This window comes from Micropterus salmoides, unplaced genomic scaffold, assembly GCF_014851395.1.
Source record: "Micropterus salmoides isolate LMB-PRFRI ecotype aquatic unplaced genomic scaffold, ASM1485139v1 Ms_hic_scaffold_22, whole genome shotgun sequence".
NCBI lineage: Eukaryota > Metazoa > Chordata > Actinopteri > Centrarchiformes > Centrarchidae > Micropterus > Micropterus salmoides.
The window spans coordinates 19,786,252-19,807,427 of record NW_024041373.1 but is presented as its reverse complement, the minus strand read 5'-3'; the positions used below and the strand labels follow the sequence as shown (position 1 = coordinate 19,807,427).

Below are 21,176 nucleotides of genomic sequence, written 5' to 3'. Positions count from 1 at the left end.
CTTCAAAAATAGCCGTCATCAAGCATGTTGACTCTCCAGGAGCTGTTAGATTATGTTAGGTTTCTTCGACAATTGAGAAACACAACAGAGGGAAGTCACTTCTACAGAGAGCAGCACAACACCTGCGAATCTAGATATAGGAGATGACACAAGGCAGGGAGATGGGGAACAACCAGAATGAGTGTCTTCTTCCCTATTTAAAGAGACTTTCCTTGATGTGATGGTCTGATTGATGGAACTCTGGATAAGTCTGCTACCACATCATGAAGCAGCTCGTGTTGCGGTTGTATTGCTAAATTGTGAGAGACAAGAGACAAATTGAGGTGGGTGTGGGTTGAATTCCCTTGGTCATCACCGCATGATACTGCTGCGGATGTTCGCCAACGCAACAATGGAGTTGAAGATATTAAAGTCAATAGCAGAAAAATAAATACATGCAGTACGTACAGTAGAACTGTGACTGACCTCAAATTGGAGCCAACCCATGACATTTCCAGCTCATGAGGGCCGGCCCCAGACCCCAAAATGATCCATCCCATCTCATACTACTTGCAGCTATTCCCATCCCCCTGTGTGTTGTGAGTTCAGCTGTTTTGCTGATGAGAAGGGACAAGCATCGTCTAGAGCGACCACTAGAGAGCAGCTTTGACGTCAGCACTCGGGCAGTTTTTTAAAGGCCTCTGCTGATATCAGTATCAGATGCGAAGAAATACTACCACTCACACCCAGTGACACCCTGCTGTCTATCTGTAGAGAGGTTTAAAAGAGGAGCTGTCTTGCAGTGTGTGCTGCTATCCTTTTCATATGGGAGTGTAGTTGTAAATGCTGCTATATTATGTAACATGCATCTGTTTGAGATTGAAGCTTTTGTTTATTGGCAGTGTGGGTCAATCCAGCAGTATTTTTAACAGACCTTGATTTTTGAGATGCAAAGTTTTTTCACTTCTAATTAAATTAATGCTAATATGCAGATAATGTCTCTTCAAGGATTAGTTTTCCTCCTACATGAATGACGATTTCTTATAAGTGGGTCAAGAGAGAATAAAAATGACTGGTAGGCTGCAACTAATAATTATGTATATTTTATTGATCTGAGGACTACTTTCTGAATTAATCGATCAATTGTTAGAAAATATGTCCTTGTTTTGTCTGAAGTCCAAAGCCAAAGATATTGAAGTACTTTAACTTGCATACCATTTTATTTTCAGGTGTTTTTCTGCTTCTTTTGAGAGAACAAGTTGTACATCAGGGATTGGTTCCTCCCATGTGAATTATGATAAATGATAACATATAATTACATATGATAACATATAATTACATATGATAACATATAATTAAAGTGACAAAGGATTTCTTTAAACAAAAACTCAGACACATGGGTCTCATAAGATTGTTGAAAGACACTGTAAAAGATAAAATTTTCGGGGATGTTTTGTTGTCCTGAAAATATTCATCACGAGAATAATTTCAATGACTATAGTTGTTCATGGATCCAGCTGTGTTTCATTACAAAATAATACTCCTGATACCCCGCAAGAAAATGTTCGTTGTAGATTTATTCAAAAAATGGTAAACTAATCCTCTGTAATATCATGCAGCTCTGCTAGGTAGTAAACTACTACTTTATGTAAGTTAAACTTGTTTGTACATTTTGGAGTGTCAGTTCACCTGAGAAAACATGACTAATGACTTAGTTTTTCTCTGCCTTTAAGCAGCTACTCTACAATTGCTATCACAGGTTCATTGTGGAAGCCATTCGGCATCATATCTCGAACAGCCTGTCCCCGAAAGCTGTGGTCAAACTGGGAAAACTGAGACCGTTGGGGCTTGGTGATATAACATCCTGTGTGTTTGAGAGGTCTGTGGTCCTTGTGATCTGGTTTAGATGGAAAAGTTCTGTCTGGATCACAGTAGGCTGCAGGTTTCCTGTCCTTTCCCTTCACCACTTTGCTACCCGGCACACACTTCTGCTTACTCAGGCGAGCTGTGGTTCATAATGGCCCCCTTGGATGCATTTTTTCATGCATAATAACAACGCAGGCTTGATATTGAACTCCTGGCTGTATGACAAGTGGAAGCTATTATTATTCAGCTAACATTTGTTAATATTACAGTTTTTGGAGTAGTTTTGATCTAGGGATACAATAGTTTTGACCACAGAGATTATCTTTATGTTTAATCAGCAGGACTTGAATTCATGTGATCAGTCCACGTAGCAAATATGCCTCTTGTTGGCTTAAAGTTGTTTACTGAAAGATGATGGATGTGTGGAGTATGGGAAGAAAATGAGAAGGAGAGTGATGTTCCAGTTTTTTGTTGAAATGTGTTGCATGCGTGCGTGTACTTGTCATGTTATTTGGAGTATTAACATCCCTGTTCTCTTTGGCCTTGTATAACCCTACTGCTCACATCTTTCTTTGTCTCTCAAACTCTTAGGTGGTGAAGCTTTTGAGCAACAAGCGTTCACAGGCTGTGGGTATTCTGATGTCCAGCATTCATCTTGATATGAAGGACATCCAGAATGGTAAGTGTGATCACCTGGTCAATCTGCTGTTCTTATAGCTCTTTGAGAAGATTGAAGTAAAATAAACACAATTGTGGAAAGAATAGGATGTGTAGTCGTTAATGGCCAGCATGTTACTACAATATGCAGGTAGTATTGAAGGCACCACTGTGTAATGGTCAATGTGGGAAAATGGTAAATAGTAATAGATAGCGATTTATTTCTTATTTTCCAAAACATACACAGCATAATACTGTTCTGACATTGAGTTTACCTGCATTGTATACAAATGTACACCTCAGTTGTATTTACATAGCTTAACTCAAGAACAGGTTCAGACTGAATCCATGGAATGGATATCCATGGTGCCCATGAATCCTGCAGTCTTTGGTCATCCCCTGACTTTTACTCTAGCAACACCAGGAGGTTGACATTTGTGGTTTTGAGTGAGCTGTAGTGAATTGTCCTATATTTTGGTACAGACATTCATATCTGCCTCAGGATGGTTAGCAATAACTTGGTAATCCCTTAACGCTAAATCTAGCACTGCCATCAGTAAAACATTTTATTTATCCAATACTTTGGTTTATGACCAAATTCCTACAAAACTTCAGATCAGCCTCAGCTGTTTAGTACTAATTAGAAAATGTTAACATGCTAATACTCTAAACTAAGATGGTGATCATGGTAAACATTACACCTGCTTAATATGCAGCATGTTAAAATTGTGGTTATGTTACCATTTAGCTCTAAACACAACAGTGTCTAAACACAGCCAACACAGAGCTGCTAGCAAGGCTGTGGACTGCAAGACAGATACACTTCCTTGGTGCTCTGCTAAAGTGACACCAACTTATGAACTAGGACAAACACACACATTAAAGAAAAAGAAAAATTACACAAAATATCTAATTTTATTTATGCAAATGTGTTTTGGCAAACAAGTCATCTTTAGAGCACCACAAGGGTGGATTCCTCCTCCTTATTATAAAGAACATGTCATCCCCAGGTGTGTGTAGAATTGCCAAAGCTTAAACCTCCCTCTATTAGTTAGCTTTATCACAAGTCATAATGTTGCAAGGCATCTGAAATGTTTTTCCTTTGTTACTCTCCTGCTGTCTGTTTTTCTTTGCTCTCATTTTGCATAATCTCTCCACATCATGTTTCTCTGCGGCTCTCTGTGTTTCTCTGATGAGTTGTCACCATCTTGTCTAAACGGCTTTGTTAAAGTGAAGTCATTCAGTAGATATTGATGGGAACAGACCGTTTTCCTGTTTTAGTTACTCTCTGATTGCTCTCCAGTCTTCGCTCATCCATGTGTCTAAACACTCTTCCTCATCTCCCCATCCTATTCAGTCCTCCTACAGTGGAGCCTTTATTACAGCTTCAGATCTTTATCTCGCATGGTGGTTGGATAGGTTATATTAAAATAAATGTGTACCACCAAAACCATGGCTGGCGCATATTGTTCATTTGTAGCAACAAACAGTCAATCTGTGGGGCTGTTTTGTCTGCAGTATCTTCAAAGCAACTTGTGCACTGAATTTTCACTCTTCTGTTAGTCTTTGGTGCATCCATCTCTGGTCAGAGTGGGAGGGCAAGTGAGGGCCACTGTCATCAGCACTGTTATTCATCTCTTATGTTAGGACAGTTTTGCCATAGTGCATAATTAGCGCTGATTGGAAACTTCAGTATCTCACGGAGAGTAAGATCAGAGAGAAGATAGTGGTTTGTTAAAGTACTTCTCAATCATATGTGCTTGTTGTTCCCCAAAAACAGTGAGGTGCCTACTGCCTGGCACAAACAAAATAACCCAAGAATAATTTATTTACTTAGTCATGCATTTTAATTGAATGATTATTAGGTGTGAATAATTATAGCCTTGAAATGCTCACTATTTCACATAAAGAACCAAACCAAAAGACTATACTTTGGCAATGCTATTGTTTTTCCATTCCTGAAATGATCTCATTTTCCCTTGTGTCATTAGAGGTTTAAGATGATTAAAGAATTGAAGGAAAATTTGTTTATAAAAGAGGACGATTCATTTGTCAAAACTTTGTAATTGTCCCTTTCGGTTTAGTGAATCATTGTTTTATTTCCTCTTGATTCCATGATGAAGACAATGACTAGCAACTTGGATATCACTGACTTGAAGAAAAACAACATCTGAATCATTGATTTAGATCTTGTATGTTTTATGACGGCTCCATTGCTCAGTGAGAAGTCAACACATTTTTCTTTTCCTCACAGCTGTTGTTGTTTGTTGTCAGACTTGGCCGACACTCTGCATGTTTCATAGGACACTTCCATGCGGTGTCTGCTTCCTGTGAGGCTCTGGAGCGCCAGTCACAGTATTAGGTGGTGGTTGCCAGCGCCATGCTGGGGTTGAATGCGGTAGTCGGGGTAGACCCAGGCAGATGAGCATGGCTTTTGGTCATAAGAGGTCTGTGTCAGAGCAATGATACGTTTTTTTCTCTTGTCTTTTAAAACCTGTCTCCAATCAAACCAGCCTGCCAGACTCTGGTTCAGATAGTTATGAAAACCAAATGGTTACAAGAGGAAGAGTGTGAGAAACGGAAAAGGGGAGAGTCAGAGAGAAGGAAGTTATTTCTGTAGTGGCTTTGGAAGAGGAGAGAGTGTGAAGAGGTTAGAGAGAAGAAGGAAACTTGGAAATGAGGAGTGGATTTTCCCTATGGCACAAGAGTGAAGAGATTGAAAAGGCTACAAGATTACATAAAGCGAAATAAAGCAAAATCAATGCTGGAGACAGAACTGACTGGATCAGTACAACATTCCTTTGAGGCTTTTTTCCCAAATGCGTGTACTAATTTAGTTTTTCTCATGATGATCTTTATTTTTGTTAAGCTTTTCACCAACACAAACTTATGAGAAATCCATATTCAATGTCCAAGCATAAAATGAAGTGAACATTCTACATTGAGTCCTTTACCCCAAGTCCCTTTTATCCCTTCTGGCACTAGCTTTTCCCCTGTACCTCAACAGCAAATCAGCAGATCAAAACAATGTGAGTCATTTGGACACCCACAGCACAGTGAAATACATATATAGGTGTCGAGTGCTTCACTGGGTGATTGTGCATACAGCAACACCTCAGCCTCAATGCTGCAGACCCCGGGGCTCTGTTTGTCTTTAAACATTTACTTTCAAAGGATTAATGCTCACGGGCGCCAGGTCCTTGCGCCGAGACAAAAAGGCGACACCAGGAATTCAAACACTGGAGTTCAAACACAGATCTTTTTACCTTTTGACAGATTTCTAAGACCTCCATATTTATGTTTTAGTTTGTGGCCCCTTCTATGCTAGTGTGATGAGGTGATCTATGTAACTTACAACGTAAGGCACGTGACACTTTATGTGGGCTGTGCAAGGAGAATTTTGCCCTTTTTTCATGCCACCTTTAGCTCCAGCAAAACAAAACAAACTGTCTGTCTGTGGTTGTATCAGCCAAAGAAAGATGTTTTTCTAGAGATTATAAAAGTGGAGGCCTGTTTGTGCTGGTTTGATTTCTGACTTGTTAATGGTGTTCCTCAAAGGTAGCAGAGAAATGTCATGACATGCTTTAGTGTTAACGTTCACATTAACCATGTCATCCTCTCCTTCTATTTTACAGCCGTCCTAAATATGGAGAACACTGTCGTTGATCTGGAGACTCTGCAAGCCCTTTATGAAAATGTGAGTATAACAACATTCTGTAGTGCTACTTGGAATTGGAGCCATGTATTTATTACAAGTGCAATAAACATTTCTTAACTTTGAAAATGTTTAACTTTGAAGGGAGGATTATCAATACTCATGTGGACAGCGGTTTCAGAAAGGTCAATAGCCCAGTGAAAAGACAATATCCCAAACTGAAATACACTTCTGCACTTTCCTGCCAATGCAGAATCTTATAAATACACAATGTTGAGCAACAAACCCAGTATAATTATACAAAGTAACGCCACTGACAGCTCAGGCAGATCTTGCAGCGTTCGGTCTGGGAAAACCTTAGTCTTTTTATTTCTTATCCTCTGTGGTTTGCAGTAAACGTATTATTTTGGAACAGTTTGCTTGTGACAAATGGAATGATTTATGGTTACACATTTCATGCCATATATGAATAACAGGCAATCATTTTATTATAGAATGAAACCTAAGAAGACTCAACAAGCCATGATATCAACAATATGGCAAAAAGAAAATCATTCATCAGTGTATTTGGCAGTCAAACTTGGGGTAAACCACGAAACACCAATTTCTATCTATCAAAAGAAACCTTTCAAAGATTAGCAAAAGCTGAATTATGAAAAGCTGATAGCTGCTCAAAAGCTTGTATACAGGGCAGGTGGGAGGAAAACCCCACAACTTTTTTAAATAAATATAATGCAGTGTCAGTCATGTCACGTCACTGTAAACATATGTTCTCTATGTGGAGGTCTTATTCCATGTTCCACTTGAAAGGGTGAACTAAAGGAAGTGTGCATTAGATACTAAAACAAACAGACGAGCCACAAACCGTACTGGTATGTGTGCTGTTTGGCGACCGAGTCAGTCTTGTGTAGGTCTGTCTGCTGGCGTGGAAGGGGGACCAATGCTTTTACGTAGTAAACATGTTTTCTTCACGCTGGATCTGATTGACTCTACTTTTATAATGCCCCTGTGCAAAGGAAACGACTGTTTAGAAACTGCTGCGTTTGTGTCACACGGCTCCCCTTGTGCTAGTGTGGTTTTTAAGAAAAAAGAGAGCGACAACACTGAGCTTTGCTGAGTAAAATGACCACATTGTATTGTATAATATTAGCATAAAAGGAATTTCGGAGCTGTCATCGCTATTTTCCAATATGTCTCCATTTTGGCTATGAAGGACTTCTTGTGTACAATAAATATATATTCATCAATATTCACTGATAGGAAAATGGTTCAGAACCTGTTCGAAGTTAGATCAGTAAAAAATAGAACATGAAAACGGGCATGTTTTCCACATTTCAACTATAACACAGTTTTAAGATTCTGTGAAATTCCTGTGAATTGCTTTTTGGCACAACTACACAGGAGAGGCCTGGACCTTTGGCCGCCAGAGGCATATTAATAATGTTGATCATGGGAATGAGACTGAGCCTTGAGACAAGCTGTAGTTATGAACTAATGTGTCATAACTGAGGATCAAAAGTCTTCTAACCTCGCCACTCACCCCAAGACTTCAAGCCCTCTCGCTCTCTCCCTCTCACTCTCCTTCTCCCCCTTATGGCCTAAGGCTATGTTATTGAGTCGAGGAGCCAAATTGTTTCTCTTTTGTATTGCGAGACTCCATCCTGTCTGTGGGTCTCCAGCCCCCTAAACCACAGTTGGCAGTGCAGTCAGCCTGTCTTGAGGAATGTGAGGGGCTTCTAATGGTTACACCCTCACTCACTGTGCTAGGAAGGAGATCACACACTGCTCTCGCTCACTCTCTTTCTCTCTCACACACAAACATGCCCACAAACAAACATGTTGACCAACGCAAATGTGCACATTCTGTACTGCATGCACACAGAGACCAAAACACACACATAAAAACACACAGAGGCAGGGACAGAGTCACTTTGTCTATGAGCTGCAGATTATAGCAACTCCTGTCCTTTTGAACAATAAGCCATTGCCATTAAAGGGGTCACAGTGATAGTGAGACACTGCTCCCTCCCCTCTAATATCACAAGGCATGATCTGGGCCCAGCCCGATTGTCTGAAGTTCAGACTCCTTTTAGCTGACAGTAGCTAAATGTCATGGAGGTCAGTCAGAGCCATAGTCCCTTCTATGAGCCTTTACACTACAAATAATCACCTTACACTATTTTTTTTTTCCCAACAAGGCCTTGTGATGTCTAAACATATTTGACATGTTTATTACATGATGCAATTTGTCATTTGGACACTATTCTTTGGCAGCTTGGTGTACAAATAATCTCATAAATGTTGTTCCATTATAAAACTGAGTGACATAAATAGTGATTAAGCCCTGGCTGGCTCTGTTTAGCCCTGTACTAGAAACCTGGCTAATGAATACCACTTGGCTACCGCTAGACTTCTGGCATCACAAATATCATCCTACTTTCCTTTGCATTTGATATTCCACATGGGACTGTATTTCTCATGCTAACAACCACTGCAACATGCCCTAGCAATTCAAAGATCACACGCTAATGCCTACTTGTCCCCAATTACACCAAACACTGCTGGGCTCCACTGCTGCCCTTTGAAAAGGATCTGCTTTGTATTAAATATATTTACACTTGAAAACATCTCGAGAGAAGGCGAAGGAGAGCTTGCCCTCGTCGACAGAAGGCAGCAGTGTCTAGAATACTAATCGGGCCCTCAGTGTGTTTGATGCTGGTGTTTGATGTTTTCCAAGGATCCATGCCAAGGCCAAAAACCAGAGAGAAAGATGGAGAGAAACAGAGGGAGAGACCAGACTGTTGAGACTCTTTGGGGGTCTATGGGCTCTAGAGGGACTGAGAGAGAGTTTACATTCTCTTCCTGGGGATGGTTTTATTGTTTTGCCCCTCTGCGTCAGACAGATTAACATCTATTGTCTTTGCCTCTTGTGAAATGAAGGAGCATTTCTGGCCTGCTTTTTTTTAATACCACCTTGTATAAAACTGTGGTCCAGGGCCTGACAGCAAGATAATAGTCAGGAATGTAGTCAGGCTAAAGGCACCTCTTATACTGTATAGACTGGCATATAGTTCACACAGTTCAAACACACCTCAAGTTCCATTTAGTAGCTGCTCTGGGGCTTTTGATCACATTGCATGATTTTCATCAGCAGGTTGAGTTTGCCACTTGTCATCGAATTGTAGATGTTCAAATTTCCATTTTTTTTTTAGCACTTAAGGACTTCTTGTCCATGTTGGCATGAAAATTCAGGTTCAAGGTTTATTCTTTACCTTGAAAATTGCAACTGACAAAACACCATCACCTCAAGGTCCATTGAGTAAGTATTCTGGCGCTATTGATCATATCGCAGTTCTGTAAAGCTGGAATGATGGATAGGTGTTTTGGGTAACTGTTGCAGAGGCTCGCAGAGGAGCTGATGTGCACACCTACCAAATCTCAATGCACACATGTGCGTCAAGCAAGCTGACCGATCCAGCATCCAATTGGAAGCTGTCTCTACTTTTTGTTTGTGTTTGGGCATACATTTCAGCATGGTACTCCCACATGTGATCTTCAGGCAGAAGCTAAGGAAATTAATGAATTAAACTTCATGTTGTTGCCCATCTTATCATTGTCCCATCCATTTACAATGATAAATCCAAATTCTTTCGTGTTTTTTGTTTCATGGACATAGTGGTTTGTCACCGGGGGGGGGGTTCCTTCTTTTACATTTAATTCACACTGTGGTTTGCTAAACTTGACAATGCTATGTAGTGGACACATACATTGTACCCCCCAATCCATACAAGTATAAAAGAATGTAAAATGTAAAAATGATTGTGCCCTAACGACACCTCTGTAAATTCACTTACGAGCAGCACAGAGAAGCTCGATCAAGGGCTCTATTTTCCCTGATCAAACTATGCGCATACTGTTTTGATCAGCTAGTATTACACTTAGTTTTTTTTTTTTTTTACTCAAATGAAATCCTAAACTGAGGCTTTAATCATGACATTATTCATACATAAATTTCAAAATTTTCATGATATGCTGTACTCTAAGTACCTTTCGATTGCACTCACCTATATGCAAGTGCAATCAAAAATGCATTTTAACTTAATCTGCATTTTCATTTGACAGAGAGCTCAAGCTGATGAGCTTGATGGCATTAAAAAGCATATAAAATCAGCCAAAGACAAGGAGGATGCCAAGCCACTGGACAAGCCTGAACAGTAAGAGCCAAACCTACCTTCTTGAACCAAACCTATTAAATGAGAGCTGTGTATTATGGTGACTGATTTTGTGCCTTCATCAGGTTTCTATTCCAGTTATCTCAAATCCCCAACTTCTCTGAACGAGTGTTCTGCATCCTGTTTCAGTCAACTTTCCATGAATGTATCACCTCAATCCTCCGCAAAATCGAAATCCTTCAGAGAGTATGCAAGGTGAGAGACTGGCCTTCTTTTCATTTCATTTTTTTTTCTGTCATTCAATTTCACCTTCATTTCTTCATCTCGTGTGTGTGTGTGTGTGTGTGTGTGTGTGTGTGTGTGTGCGCGCGCGCGCACCAGACTCTCCAGAATGGTGAGTTTGTATTGCAGGTGCTTGGCCTGGTGCTGGCTTTTGGCAACTTCATGAACGGAGGTAATCGGTCTCGAGGGCAGGCTGATGGCTTCACCTTGGACATTCTGCCCAAACTGAAGGACGTTAAGAGCAGTGTGAGTTCGTTTTACAAGAGTAAAACCAATCACTCACTCTACAAGAGAGTGCAGCAGCTTAATTAGGTGTTATTCACAAGCAAACAGAGGACTGGGCGTGTATGTATAAATTTGTATAAAATAAGTAAATAAAGGAGCCAAACCTATGTAACTTATGTGCACCCAAAGAAACACCTTTTTCTGTAATTCATGTTGTACTAGAAAATACACTGAACAAAATTATAAGCACAACATTTTTGTTTTTGGCCCCATTCATCAAGAGCAGAACTCAAAGATCTAAGACTTTCTCTATGTACACAAAAGGACTATTTCTCTCAAATATTTGTGATAGTGAGCACTTCGCCTTTGCCAAGATAATCCATCCACATCAGTGGTTGTGCGAAGTTGCAGTCAGGTCAAGACCCCGAGGAGGACAACGAGCATGCAGATAAGCTTCCCTGAGACGGTGCCTGACAGTTTGTGCAGAAATTCTTTGGTTATGCAAACCGATTGTTGCAACAGCTGTCCGGGTGGCTGGTCTCAGACAATCTTGGAGGTGAAGATGCTGGATGTGGAGGTCCTGGGCTGGTGTGGTTACACGTGGTCTGCGTTGTGAGGCCGGTTGTATGTACTGCCAAATTCTCTGAAACACCTTTGGAGACTGTAGAGATGGTAGAGAAATGAACATTCAATTTCACAGGCAACAGCTCTGGTGGACATTCCTGCAGTCAGCATGCCAATTGCACGCTCCCTCAAAACTTGCAACATCTGTGGCATTGTGATGGAACTGCACATTTTCGAGTGGCCTTTTATTGTGGCCAGACTAAGGCACACCTGTGCAATACCCATGCTGTCTGATCATCATCTTGATATGCCACAACTGTGAGGTGGAGGGATTATCTCGGCAAAGGAGAAGTGCTCACTGACACAAATTTTGACAGTTTTGTGAACAATATTTGAAAGAAATAGGCCTTTTGTGTACATACAAAAGGTCTTAGATCTTTGAGTTCAGCTCATGATGAATGGGGGCAAAAACAAAGTGGTGCGTGTATAATTTTGTCCAGTGTAAGTGGTGTGGGGAAAATGGTCACTCTAAATGTTGATCTGGACTCCATCTATGGTTGAGTCCAGAACTGAGAGTCCACAAGTTGAAAGGGACCTTCATTGCAGAAAAACATGAGGACCATAGCTGTGCAGATTTAGAGGAGAGGCCATTCTGTTTACTGTTCTTATTCAATATCACAACGGGCTCAGTGTGCCCTTGGCACTGCCATATAAGGACAGAGTGGTTTGTGTTTTTGTGGTTGTGGACCGACAAAGGTATCCACAAAGAACATCAAACTTTCCACCAACTCTGAGTTATGACAGCCAGCCCAGCACAGTTGTGTTTTGTTGTATTGCTCTTACAACGTCATGATTTATCCCCAGCTTTTATGACTGCTGTCTCTATACTTGTTTGCCTTGCCCAAATTAAAACGTCCTGCTTCAAAATGATTAAATTAATAAATAAAGGGAATTTGGTTTATTTATTTAGATTTTTTTCTTTCTTTCAGGATAACTCCCAGAGTCTTTTGTCCTACATTGTTGCTTACTATCTAAAGCACTTTGATGAGGTATGTTTTGGTTCCTGTTTATTTGAATCACTTTTCTGTTTTAGTCTGATTTGCTTAGAAATCCTTCCAGAGCTCTCTTTTCATCTCCTTTCTTGCCAGAGGATACCATGGCTTATCCTTTATCAAATTATTTATTTTCTCTTTCCTCATTTAGGACAGAAACAAATCTCTCTCCTCCTCTGGCTCTCTTTTAATTCTCTTTCTGTCTTTCACTCTTCATCTCCCGCTCTTGCTCTGCTTTGGTCTGGGTTCATTCAAACCTGCAGTCTGTTCATTGGCACAGCATCCAAAGGAGCGCTAGTGTAAATAATTAGGTTCTCCAGATGAGATGAACTCAGTAGAGTGCTGCATGCCAAAATCAACCTGCATGACATGGCTCTAGCACTCATAATGGCCCTGTAGTAACTCTGATGGAGAGAATTGTTGTGCTCTTTCTGCACCAAGCTTAATGGTCATTATCTGCTGTAGTTTCAGCTATAGCTTCTCTGGGATGTTTGGACTGTACATGCAGGTCTCTGAAGACATTTATTTCAATCTTGTGTACAGTAGAGGCCCCTCCCATTTGAGGAAAATTGACTTTGACATTGGTGTGTGTTTTTTTGGGGAGTTTTTTGTCCATGAATGTGTGTTGTGATTTACAAGGATGCTGGCAAAGAGACTTGTGTCTACCCTCTGCCCGAGCCCCAGGACCTGTTCCAGGCCTCCCAGATGAAGTTTGAGGACTTTCAAAGAGATCTGCGCAAGCTGAGGAAAGACCTCAATGGTATGGATGGTCATCAACCCATGTTCCATAATATTGCATGGTGATGGCGCATAGATAAGATGCTTGCCTTTGGTGTGGGAGATCCAGGTTCGATTCCCACTGTGTCCCTGAGCAAGACACTTAACCCATTGTTGCTCCAGAGGCGTGCGACCTCTGACATGAGTAGCAATTGTAAGTCGCTTTGGATAAAAGCGTCAGCTAAATGTAAGAGATATTACCCTTGTGAGCATATCCAAAATCTCTAAACTGCATTTTTACAACAAGCTTACCAGCTAGTAAACAATGCAATATCCAGCAAATTATTTTAATTGGTGTCATATCATGTTTAAAATACCATCATATGGAAATTTATGTTGCAATAATTTATGTATTTATCCATGCACAATCTACTAGCACAATTGGAAATTATTTTCAAAACCTGACCAACTATGTTTGAGTGTGCCTCGTAGATGCGGGTCAACAGAGAGATAACATCTGTTTGTCATACAGACGAGCTAACCAGAAGCAGATGTGACTTGTCAGCTGTAGACCCCTGTTGGACCTGGTGTGCCTTTGCTGTCCTCATGAAATAGAGATCAAAATATACAGAGGGCAAGGTCAGGGAACTTTCACTACTAGCATACACTACCAAAGGTTCATCAGTTATTCACTGAACTGAAAGAAGCTCTCCTTTGATCTAAGATGGCTCACCCTGCAGGCCGCAAACCTTCAACACATTGAGCCTGTTTTGTAGAGAATTTCAGAATACTCCTGCACATGTCTTTCCCCTTGGGGTCCTAAATATGATTAATGGATGGACTAATTTGATAGAAATTGGCTAAAATCGCTGACTGACTCTTTAATTCTTTAATTTTATTAATTTGTCAGTTGTTCAATCAGTTCCGGAACCAATACACATGATTAATCTATTATATAACTTTAGAGGGGAAAACAGTGCGTTTCACAAGCCAACAAATTGGGCTTCAGAATTCCCATTGAACTGACATGATGAGAGTATTAGGAAGTTTAGTATGTTGCATTGTTGTATTAAACATATAGAAAACACATACATTGTATAAAATCAGTAACCATATAAAAGAGGCTTATAAAAAATGCTGTGCCAGGATTGTGTTTATGCTATTGCACATCGAGACCTCAGAACAAAGGGTGGAAATGGGATTATTCTTGAGAACTGATTGGTTGAGTGAAAAGAGCCAGTTGGGAAATATTCTCTTTCATTACTCTGTCTCAAGTCCCTTAACACTCACTTTCCAAAGGACTGAAGGCCCTACAGGTGGTAAAAAACGACAGTGTATTTTTGTACAATACGCAGTTTGTGTGCTTGCAGCTCAATCAACAATTCCCCAAACCTGGTCTGTTCTCTATCATTTTTTATGTATCTTTGCTGCTAAACCAATCAGGTGCCTGATCCGTGTTGCCAAATATTGTTTTTCCTCTACCATAATGATTCTTTAGGCTGTTCATTATTTGCAATTCATAAAGATGGAGTTGCTCACTGGGGAAATGGACTAGCGTCTGCTTCGACCCCAGTGGCAGTGGCACATGCTAGCCGTACATAAATACATCATCACATGCTTTACCTGCAGACCTCTTCATTACCTAGCAGAGGCAGATGAGTGCTCTAACAGACCTGGGCTTCGATGACAGTTCCCAGAGGGGGGTTCCGAAAGGTAGGCGGCGCAGAAATGGCTTTGGCTGGCCCGATGGACATCAGCAAGCAACACAGGGGAGAGAGCTCACTATGTACCTTTTTTGGTCAAGGCACCATATGGTCTATGAATTACCACTTTCCCAGTCCCGACCTCCCTGTTCCCCTAAGTGTCTCGTGGCCTCTCCACCACTAAGGCCTTGAGTTGAGTTTGTGTATCCATTATGGTTGCAGATAGAGTGTGACGATAAGTTTCTCCCAGGATCAGAGCACAGGCCTTCCTGGTTTCTGTGGGGGTGCCTTATTAGTCATTACGAGGGGTCATTATGTCTTTGCCAACACTTATTCAGCAGAAATTCAGCAGAGATTTATCAAAGCAATCTCAACCAGGGTAAAGTGCACTGCAACGTTTGTAATGACAACAGAAGTGCTGCATAAGATATTATTGCTCTGAAAGACCTCTCCCCGTCTCATCATGGTCATCTCTTGTTGTTTCAGCATGCTCAGCTGAGACGGAGAAAGTTTGCAAGCTGTCCTCTGAAGTGAACCTGCAACCCTTTAAGGACAAGATGGAAGGATTTCTTAGCCAAGGTGAGCCTGTTTTCCAAATCAATTGAAACTGATGATTGATTAGACTGTTACCAGTCTCATTAAAGCATGAGTCCAGTGATATGCTGTATTTTTCTTCTTGTCAACAAATCCCATGAAAACCAACAATGAACTGATCCTACTAACAAGTGTCTGTGTAGCCAGAGTCTGATATGTTATTGTTCTGTGCTATATCCATTGTTGTCCAAAAACTATTGAGAATGCATTAGTGGGCACACCTTTTGCTTTGGGTGAAATGTTCCTTCATTAACCTGAACATGGAAACTGTAGCCTATTTTGAGTCCAGTATACACGGTTCTGCTGCCATAAAAAACTCAAATACACCATTAACTCTTGTTCCTTTAACACTTTTTAAAATATTCATATGTTTAGCAGGAATAAATTGGCTTGGGGCTGAGCACCACAGACAGGACAGTGGAGTATTTGTAGTTGGTACAATGCATTGTTAGTTCTGGTCTTTTCATGTCATTTGTTAACAATCCGAAAAAGCCTCAAATATGATAAAGCAGGTGATGGTCAGTCAACATATGGTTTGTTCATCTGTGTTTACCATTAGACAAAGAGTTAAAACTTAAAGGGCCAAATAATTTATCCCTCCTGATTCAAAAAGTATTCTGTACTGGTATACCCTTGGTATATCAAAGCTGAAAATGCATCTGTGGTGTAAGAGTATGTGTAGCAGCTCATCAATCAGAATGATTTAAGTCTTCTTTGTCTGCAGACACATTTCCAAATCTGTTTCATGCTGTTTTCTGGGTGATATACACACACGAGGGTTCACTCAATGTCGTTTCCATAGGGATGTCTGTTTATTCCTGCGTGTATTGAATAACTCACAGCTATTGTTTCAAGGATGCCTATCTGCTTTGACGGATTATTGTTGGACTTGGTAGCTGGGTCTTTTATCTTGATCTCTGCCTTATAAAGTACATCTTGCTCTGCCTTAAAGGTAGATTCAGGTTGGCCAAAGGTGAACCTGTCAAGCTACCTGTTAAATTGACTGAACAGAACTGGATGCCTGATAGACTGGAATAAAACTGACTTGTTCTGCACCGTATCCCTTTTGCTTAGTACTTTTGACGTCATGGTATTATGTTTTTGTCATATTTATCCTTTTTCCTGTTGTTAAAAATTTTTCTTTAGTTCCTGACGTCCTTTATTTTTCCACTGAGTCTGCTGTTCCATTCTAATAACAAAGTTATGTATTTTTTCTGTCAGATGAATGACCGAGAGATTACAAGTACCCCTTTCAGTACACGCTTTCTTGTGTCTTTCTATCACTGATTCTCTCCTAATTATTATATTAGGAATTCAAAACCTTCACAGAGACGTGTTTACCAAGAAGGCTGTTAAGATGATGACGATAACTTGAATGCAAATGAGCATTTCCTCCTCAATTGCCCTTTCATTCCAACAAGACTAAGAGTTTACAGCCATGCTCCTTGAGGCTGTACACACAGCTGTGCTGTGAGCTGAATGCTAATGAATGACAATGCCAACATGCTGATGTTTAGCAGGTATACTATTTACCATGTTCACCAGCTTAGTTTAGTGTGTTAGCATGGTAATGGTGGCGCTAGATGAAAAGTCAGATGAAACTACAAACTGCAATCTCATGGCGCAAGAGGAAAGGTTTTGTACCAATCCATCAAGCACATGATATTTCACTGGATAAATGAAAACCTTGACCTGCTGGTAGTTGCCAAGAGATTTCACTCTGGACCAAAGGGGTGGACTGGCAAACCTACGTTGCCATCCCTAGTGCGATGCCGCTATCATGGCTAAAAATCTCCTGTAAACGTCATGAGAGCAAGCTAAAAACAGAAAAATATCATCTAACAGAGGTTAACACTTACTACTATATTTTTGTTCGACTGTAGATATTGTTACGCCAAAATCCACGAGAAAATGTCAAGCTTTTCTCTTAATCTGAACACCTGTTCAATTTCTCATTAATGCAATTATCTAATCAACCAATCACATGGCAGTTGCTTCAATGCATTTAGGGGTGTCGTCCTGGTCAAGACAATCTCCTGAACTCCAAACTGAATGTCAGAATGGGAAAGAAAGGTGATTTAAGCAATTTTGAGCGTGGCATGGTTGTTGGTGCCAGACGGGCCGGTCTGAGTATTTCACAATCTGCTCAGTTACTGGGATTTTCACGCACAACCATTTCTAGGGTTTACAAAGAATGGTGTGAAAAGGGAAAAACATCCAGTATGCTGCAGTCCTGTGGGCGAAAATGCCTCGTTGATGCTAGAGGTCAGAGGAGAATGGGCCGACTGATTCAAGCTGATAGAAGAGCAACTTTGACTGAAATAACCACTCGTTACAACCGAGGTATGCAGCAAAGCATTTGTGAAGCCACAACACGCACAACCTTGAGGTGGATGGGCTACAACAGCAGAAGACCCCACCGGGTACCACTCATCTCCACTACAAATAGGAAAAAGAGGCTACAATCTGCAAGAGTTCACCAAAATTGGACAGTTGAAGACTGGAAAAATGTTGCCTGGTCTGATGAGTCTCGATTTCTGTTGAGACATTCAGATGGTAGAGTCAGAATTTGGTGTAAACAGAATGAGAACATGGATCCATCATGCCTTGTTACCACTGTGCAGGCTGGTGGTGGTGGTGTAATGGTGTGGGGGATGTTTTCTTGGCACACTTTAGGCCCCTTAGTACCAATTGGGCATCGTTTAAATGCCACGGCCTACCTGAGCATTGTTTGTGACCATGTCCATCCCTTTATGGCCACCATGTACCCATCCTCTGATGGCTACTTCCAGCAGGATAATGCACCATGTCACAAAGCTCGAATCATTTCAAATTGGTTTCTTGAACATGACAATGAGTTCACTGTACTAAAATGGCCCCCACAGTCACCAGATCTCAACCCAATAGAGCATCTTTGGGGTGTGGTGGAACGGGAGCTTCGTGCCCTGGATGTGCATCCCACAAATCTCCATCAACTGCAAGATGCTATCCTATCAATATGGGCCAACATTTCTAGAGAATGCTTTCAGCACCTTGTTGAATCAATGCCACGTAGAATTAAGGCAGTTCTGAAGGCGAAAGGGGGTCAAACACAGTATTAGTATGGTGTTCCTAATAATCCTTTAGGTGAGTGTACAGTACAACAATATTGGGATATTGTGGTCCACTTCAAAGATATAAGACTTAGTTTGTTATGCTTGTTTTAACGTAACAAGATAAATGTCATTCTTCACGTAGCATTGGCTTTGACCCTGGCTACATTCAGTTGACTGTGACCAATCTTTCTGAAGGACCCGGTTCACAGACTTCTCTTCCAACTGCTTTTGTATTCAGATATGAGTATAATATATAGCATATGTTTTTCCGCTGTAATGCTCACTGTCCATTTTGAAGGAAGTCTACAGATGAAAGCATCTCTACCATTTCCACCTCTCCCCTCTCTTTACCCCTCTCTCTCTGTATTTGAGAGAAATATGGGAGCTCTCTCTTTGATGCAAATGACGAGGTTTTTCCTTTGAGAGCAGAATGTAAGCACCGTAACATGGACATGTGACTCTGAAGGCTCCAGACGGGATTCTTGGGGTTCCTCCACTGCGGCAGTGAAAAAAGAACAACAGCCAAATGTCTTATTTTTGTTATTTCTGTAATTTCTAAAACGCCTGGGGTTAAACTGTTTCTGGCTCCACAGTTTAAACCGCTTTTGTTTATTTTCTGACCATGAAACTAACCACAGAATAACAGTGGGAGCGGACTTGTTGGAGCTCGGCTGTTTGGTCTAGCCCGATTTTCCCCGCTTGCTTCACAAATTCTCATGCATGCAGGCCTTTGATGGAGTTGCTGTGGCTAGTGAGAGAGCACTGGCCATGTGATAATCTGTTTCTGATGGACATGAAGATTAGTAAGACTGATGTCAAACTCTCCGTCCCTTTTCTACCAACTACAATTCTGCTACTTGGGATGTCACATCATGTAGGCCAATATGGTTAAAGTTAATGTGAAACATACACCATGTGGTTAAATTTAATATACATGTTAATCTTTATTATGTTGAACTCCATAATGTGATCAAAGAACTGACACCTTTTTTAAAATATAATTTTTTCATTGACATTTTTTCGTCTATTTTGTTGTAGATGCAATGTTTATCAGCCATCCTTCCCCACGATACCACAATATCATCATATCACTACACTATAAGTAGATAAGAACACAATTAATCATATTGAAGTGATACTGAATGGCTCAGTGTCAGGGAAAATGTATCTAAGAGTGTCAGAGTTTATCTCTTTGAATTGATATTCATTGTTTCTAGAAGTAGCAACAATGGAGGCCTGAGAAATGATAAAGCATAGTGCTGGTATCAACAGGTTGTTCTAGCTTCGATTACATGTAGCAACCAGATATTCCCGGGATGAGAGCAGAATACAGATTGGTGCCAGGAAAGATTCTCTGTCCCATCTAATGTTGTGTCTGTCTTGGATGGCTAGGTCATTTCTGATCATTTGACAGTTTACGTCAGCTGCAGTTTAGATAATTGACCTTGAGGGGACAAAGAAGCTATCTAAGAGACTTTAATGTCTAACCTTTTGACATACATACAGCAGCAAAGTGAAGATATAGACCAGCAAAACAATACAGCTTGAGTGACTCCATTACTGTTCTCTCATATTTGAAAAACCCATGGATCAGAAATTTGATAAGTAGTAACCCAAAACATTTTCCTGACTGAGGCTGTCACATTTCACTGCTGTTCTCATATATCATAATTTATAATGCAGTCAAAATGATCCTGATGGCCCACCAAGATAAATGTTGTGGCCTGCTGGAAATTTCTCCTAATGTGTTCCATGGTGTCCAACTCCGTTTTCTTACCCTCTCGCTGTCTCTCTTTTACTCTCACACCTCACACACACAACACACACACACACACACACACACACACACACACACACACACAGAGTCATCTGTCTCTTTTCGATGTAACCCTGCACAAAGAAGCACTTGTCCTGCAATCTGCAGTACTCATTTGTCAGTTGTGCAACAGCGGACAATCCAACACATACCTGGTGGCGCAGCACTGACCTTGAAGATGACTGTTGATTTAAGCAATGGTGACATGTGGAATCCTCCTTTTATACAAGTTGCATTGTAGGTGAAAGATGTATTTTGTACGTAACAGAAAATCCTGTTTTTGTCCTAATCCTAATCTAATCCTGTATTTACTTATGCTTTGCTTCATAGCAAAAACTGAACTGGAAACACAAGAGAAGCAGCTGGGAGACACTCAGAAGATGTAAGAGCTTTCTTTATCTTTATGCATGTTCCTACAGCTTCTTCACCTGGAAGATAAATGCATGTATTTGTGTTCCCTTTCATGGGTTTACATTTGGTCTTTTCTGAAGTGTCAAAACCATGATCACTGTTCTGAATTTGAGAATAATGCAATGCAATCCAATACAGATTTAAGTGATATATTCTCACTGTACTGGCGAAATATTATCTTGCTGCTTTGTCAGTAGTTAGGGCTCCTGATTCCTTCAGTTACATGAAAGGTGCAGGGCCATCATGCCAGGCCTTCAGAAGACAGGAGGCCCCCTGTGCAGTGTCTATGTTGTTTATCTAAGCGGAGCGAGAGTAGACAGCCTTGGCTCCAGGCTTCTGTTACTGCTGGCTAGGAATGTGTTCCTATAGCACACTCCAAACAAAGAGA

General features: G+C 40.7%; 1 protein-coding gene across 1 annotated transcript in view; it reads left to right on the top strand.

The window, feature by feature from the left end:
* LOC119917428 (formin-2) overlaps positions 1 to 21,176 on the top strand; it is a 40,520-nt gene that overhangs the window by 14,750 nt on the left and 4,594 nt on the right. Inside the window, exons 7-15 of the mRNA XM_038737750.1 lie at positions 2,437 to 2,524; positions 6,138 to 6,199; positions 10,280 to 10,371; positions 10,455 to 10,584; positions 10,711 to 10,857; positions 12,390 to 12,449; positions 13,092 to 13,212; positions 15,359 to 15,451; positions 20,708 to 20,759. Of these exons, the coding sequence (XP_038593678.1) occupies positions 2,437 to 2,524; positions 6,138 to 6,199; positions 10,280 to 10,371; positions 10,455 to 10,584; positions 10,711 to 10,857; positions 12,390 to 12,449; positions 13,092 to 13,212; positions 15,359 to 15,451; positions 20,708 to 20,759 (845 nt within the window). The remainder of the gene's footprint in view (positions 1 to 2,436; positions 2,525 to 6,137; positions 6,200 to 10,279; positions 10,372 to 10,454; positions 10,585 to 10,710; positions 10,858 to 12,389; positions 12,450 to 13,091; positions 13,213 to 15,358; positions 15,452 to 20,707; positions 20,760 to 21,176) is intronic.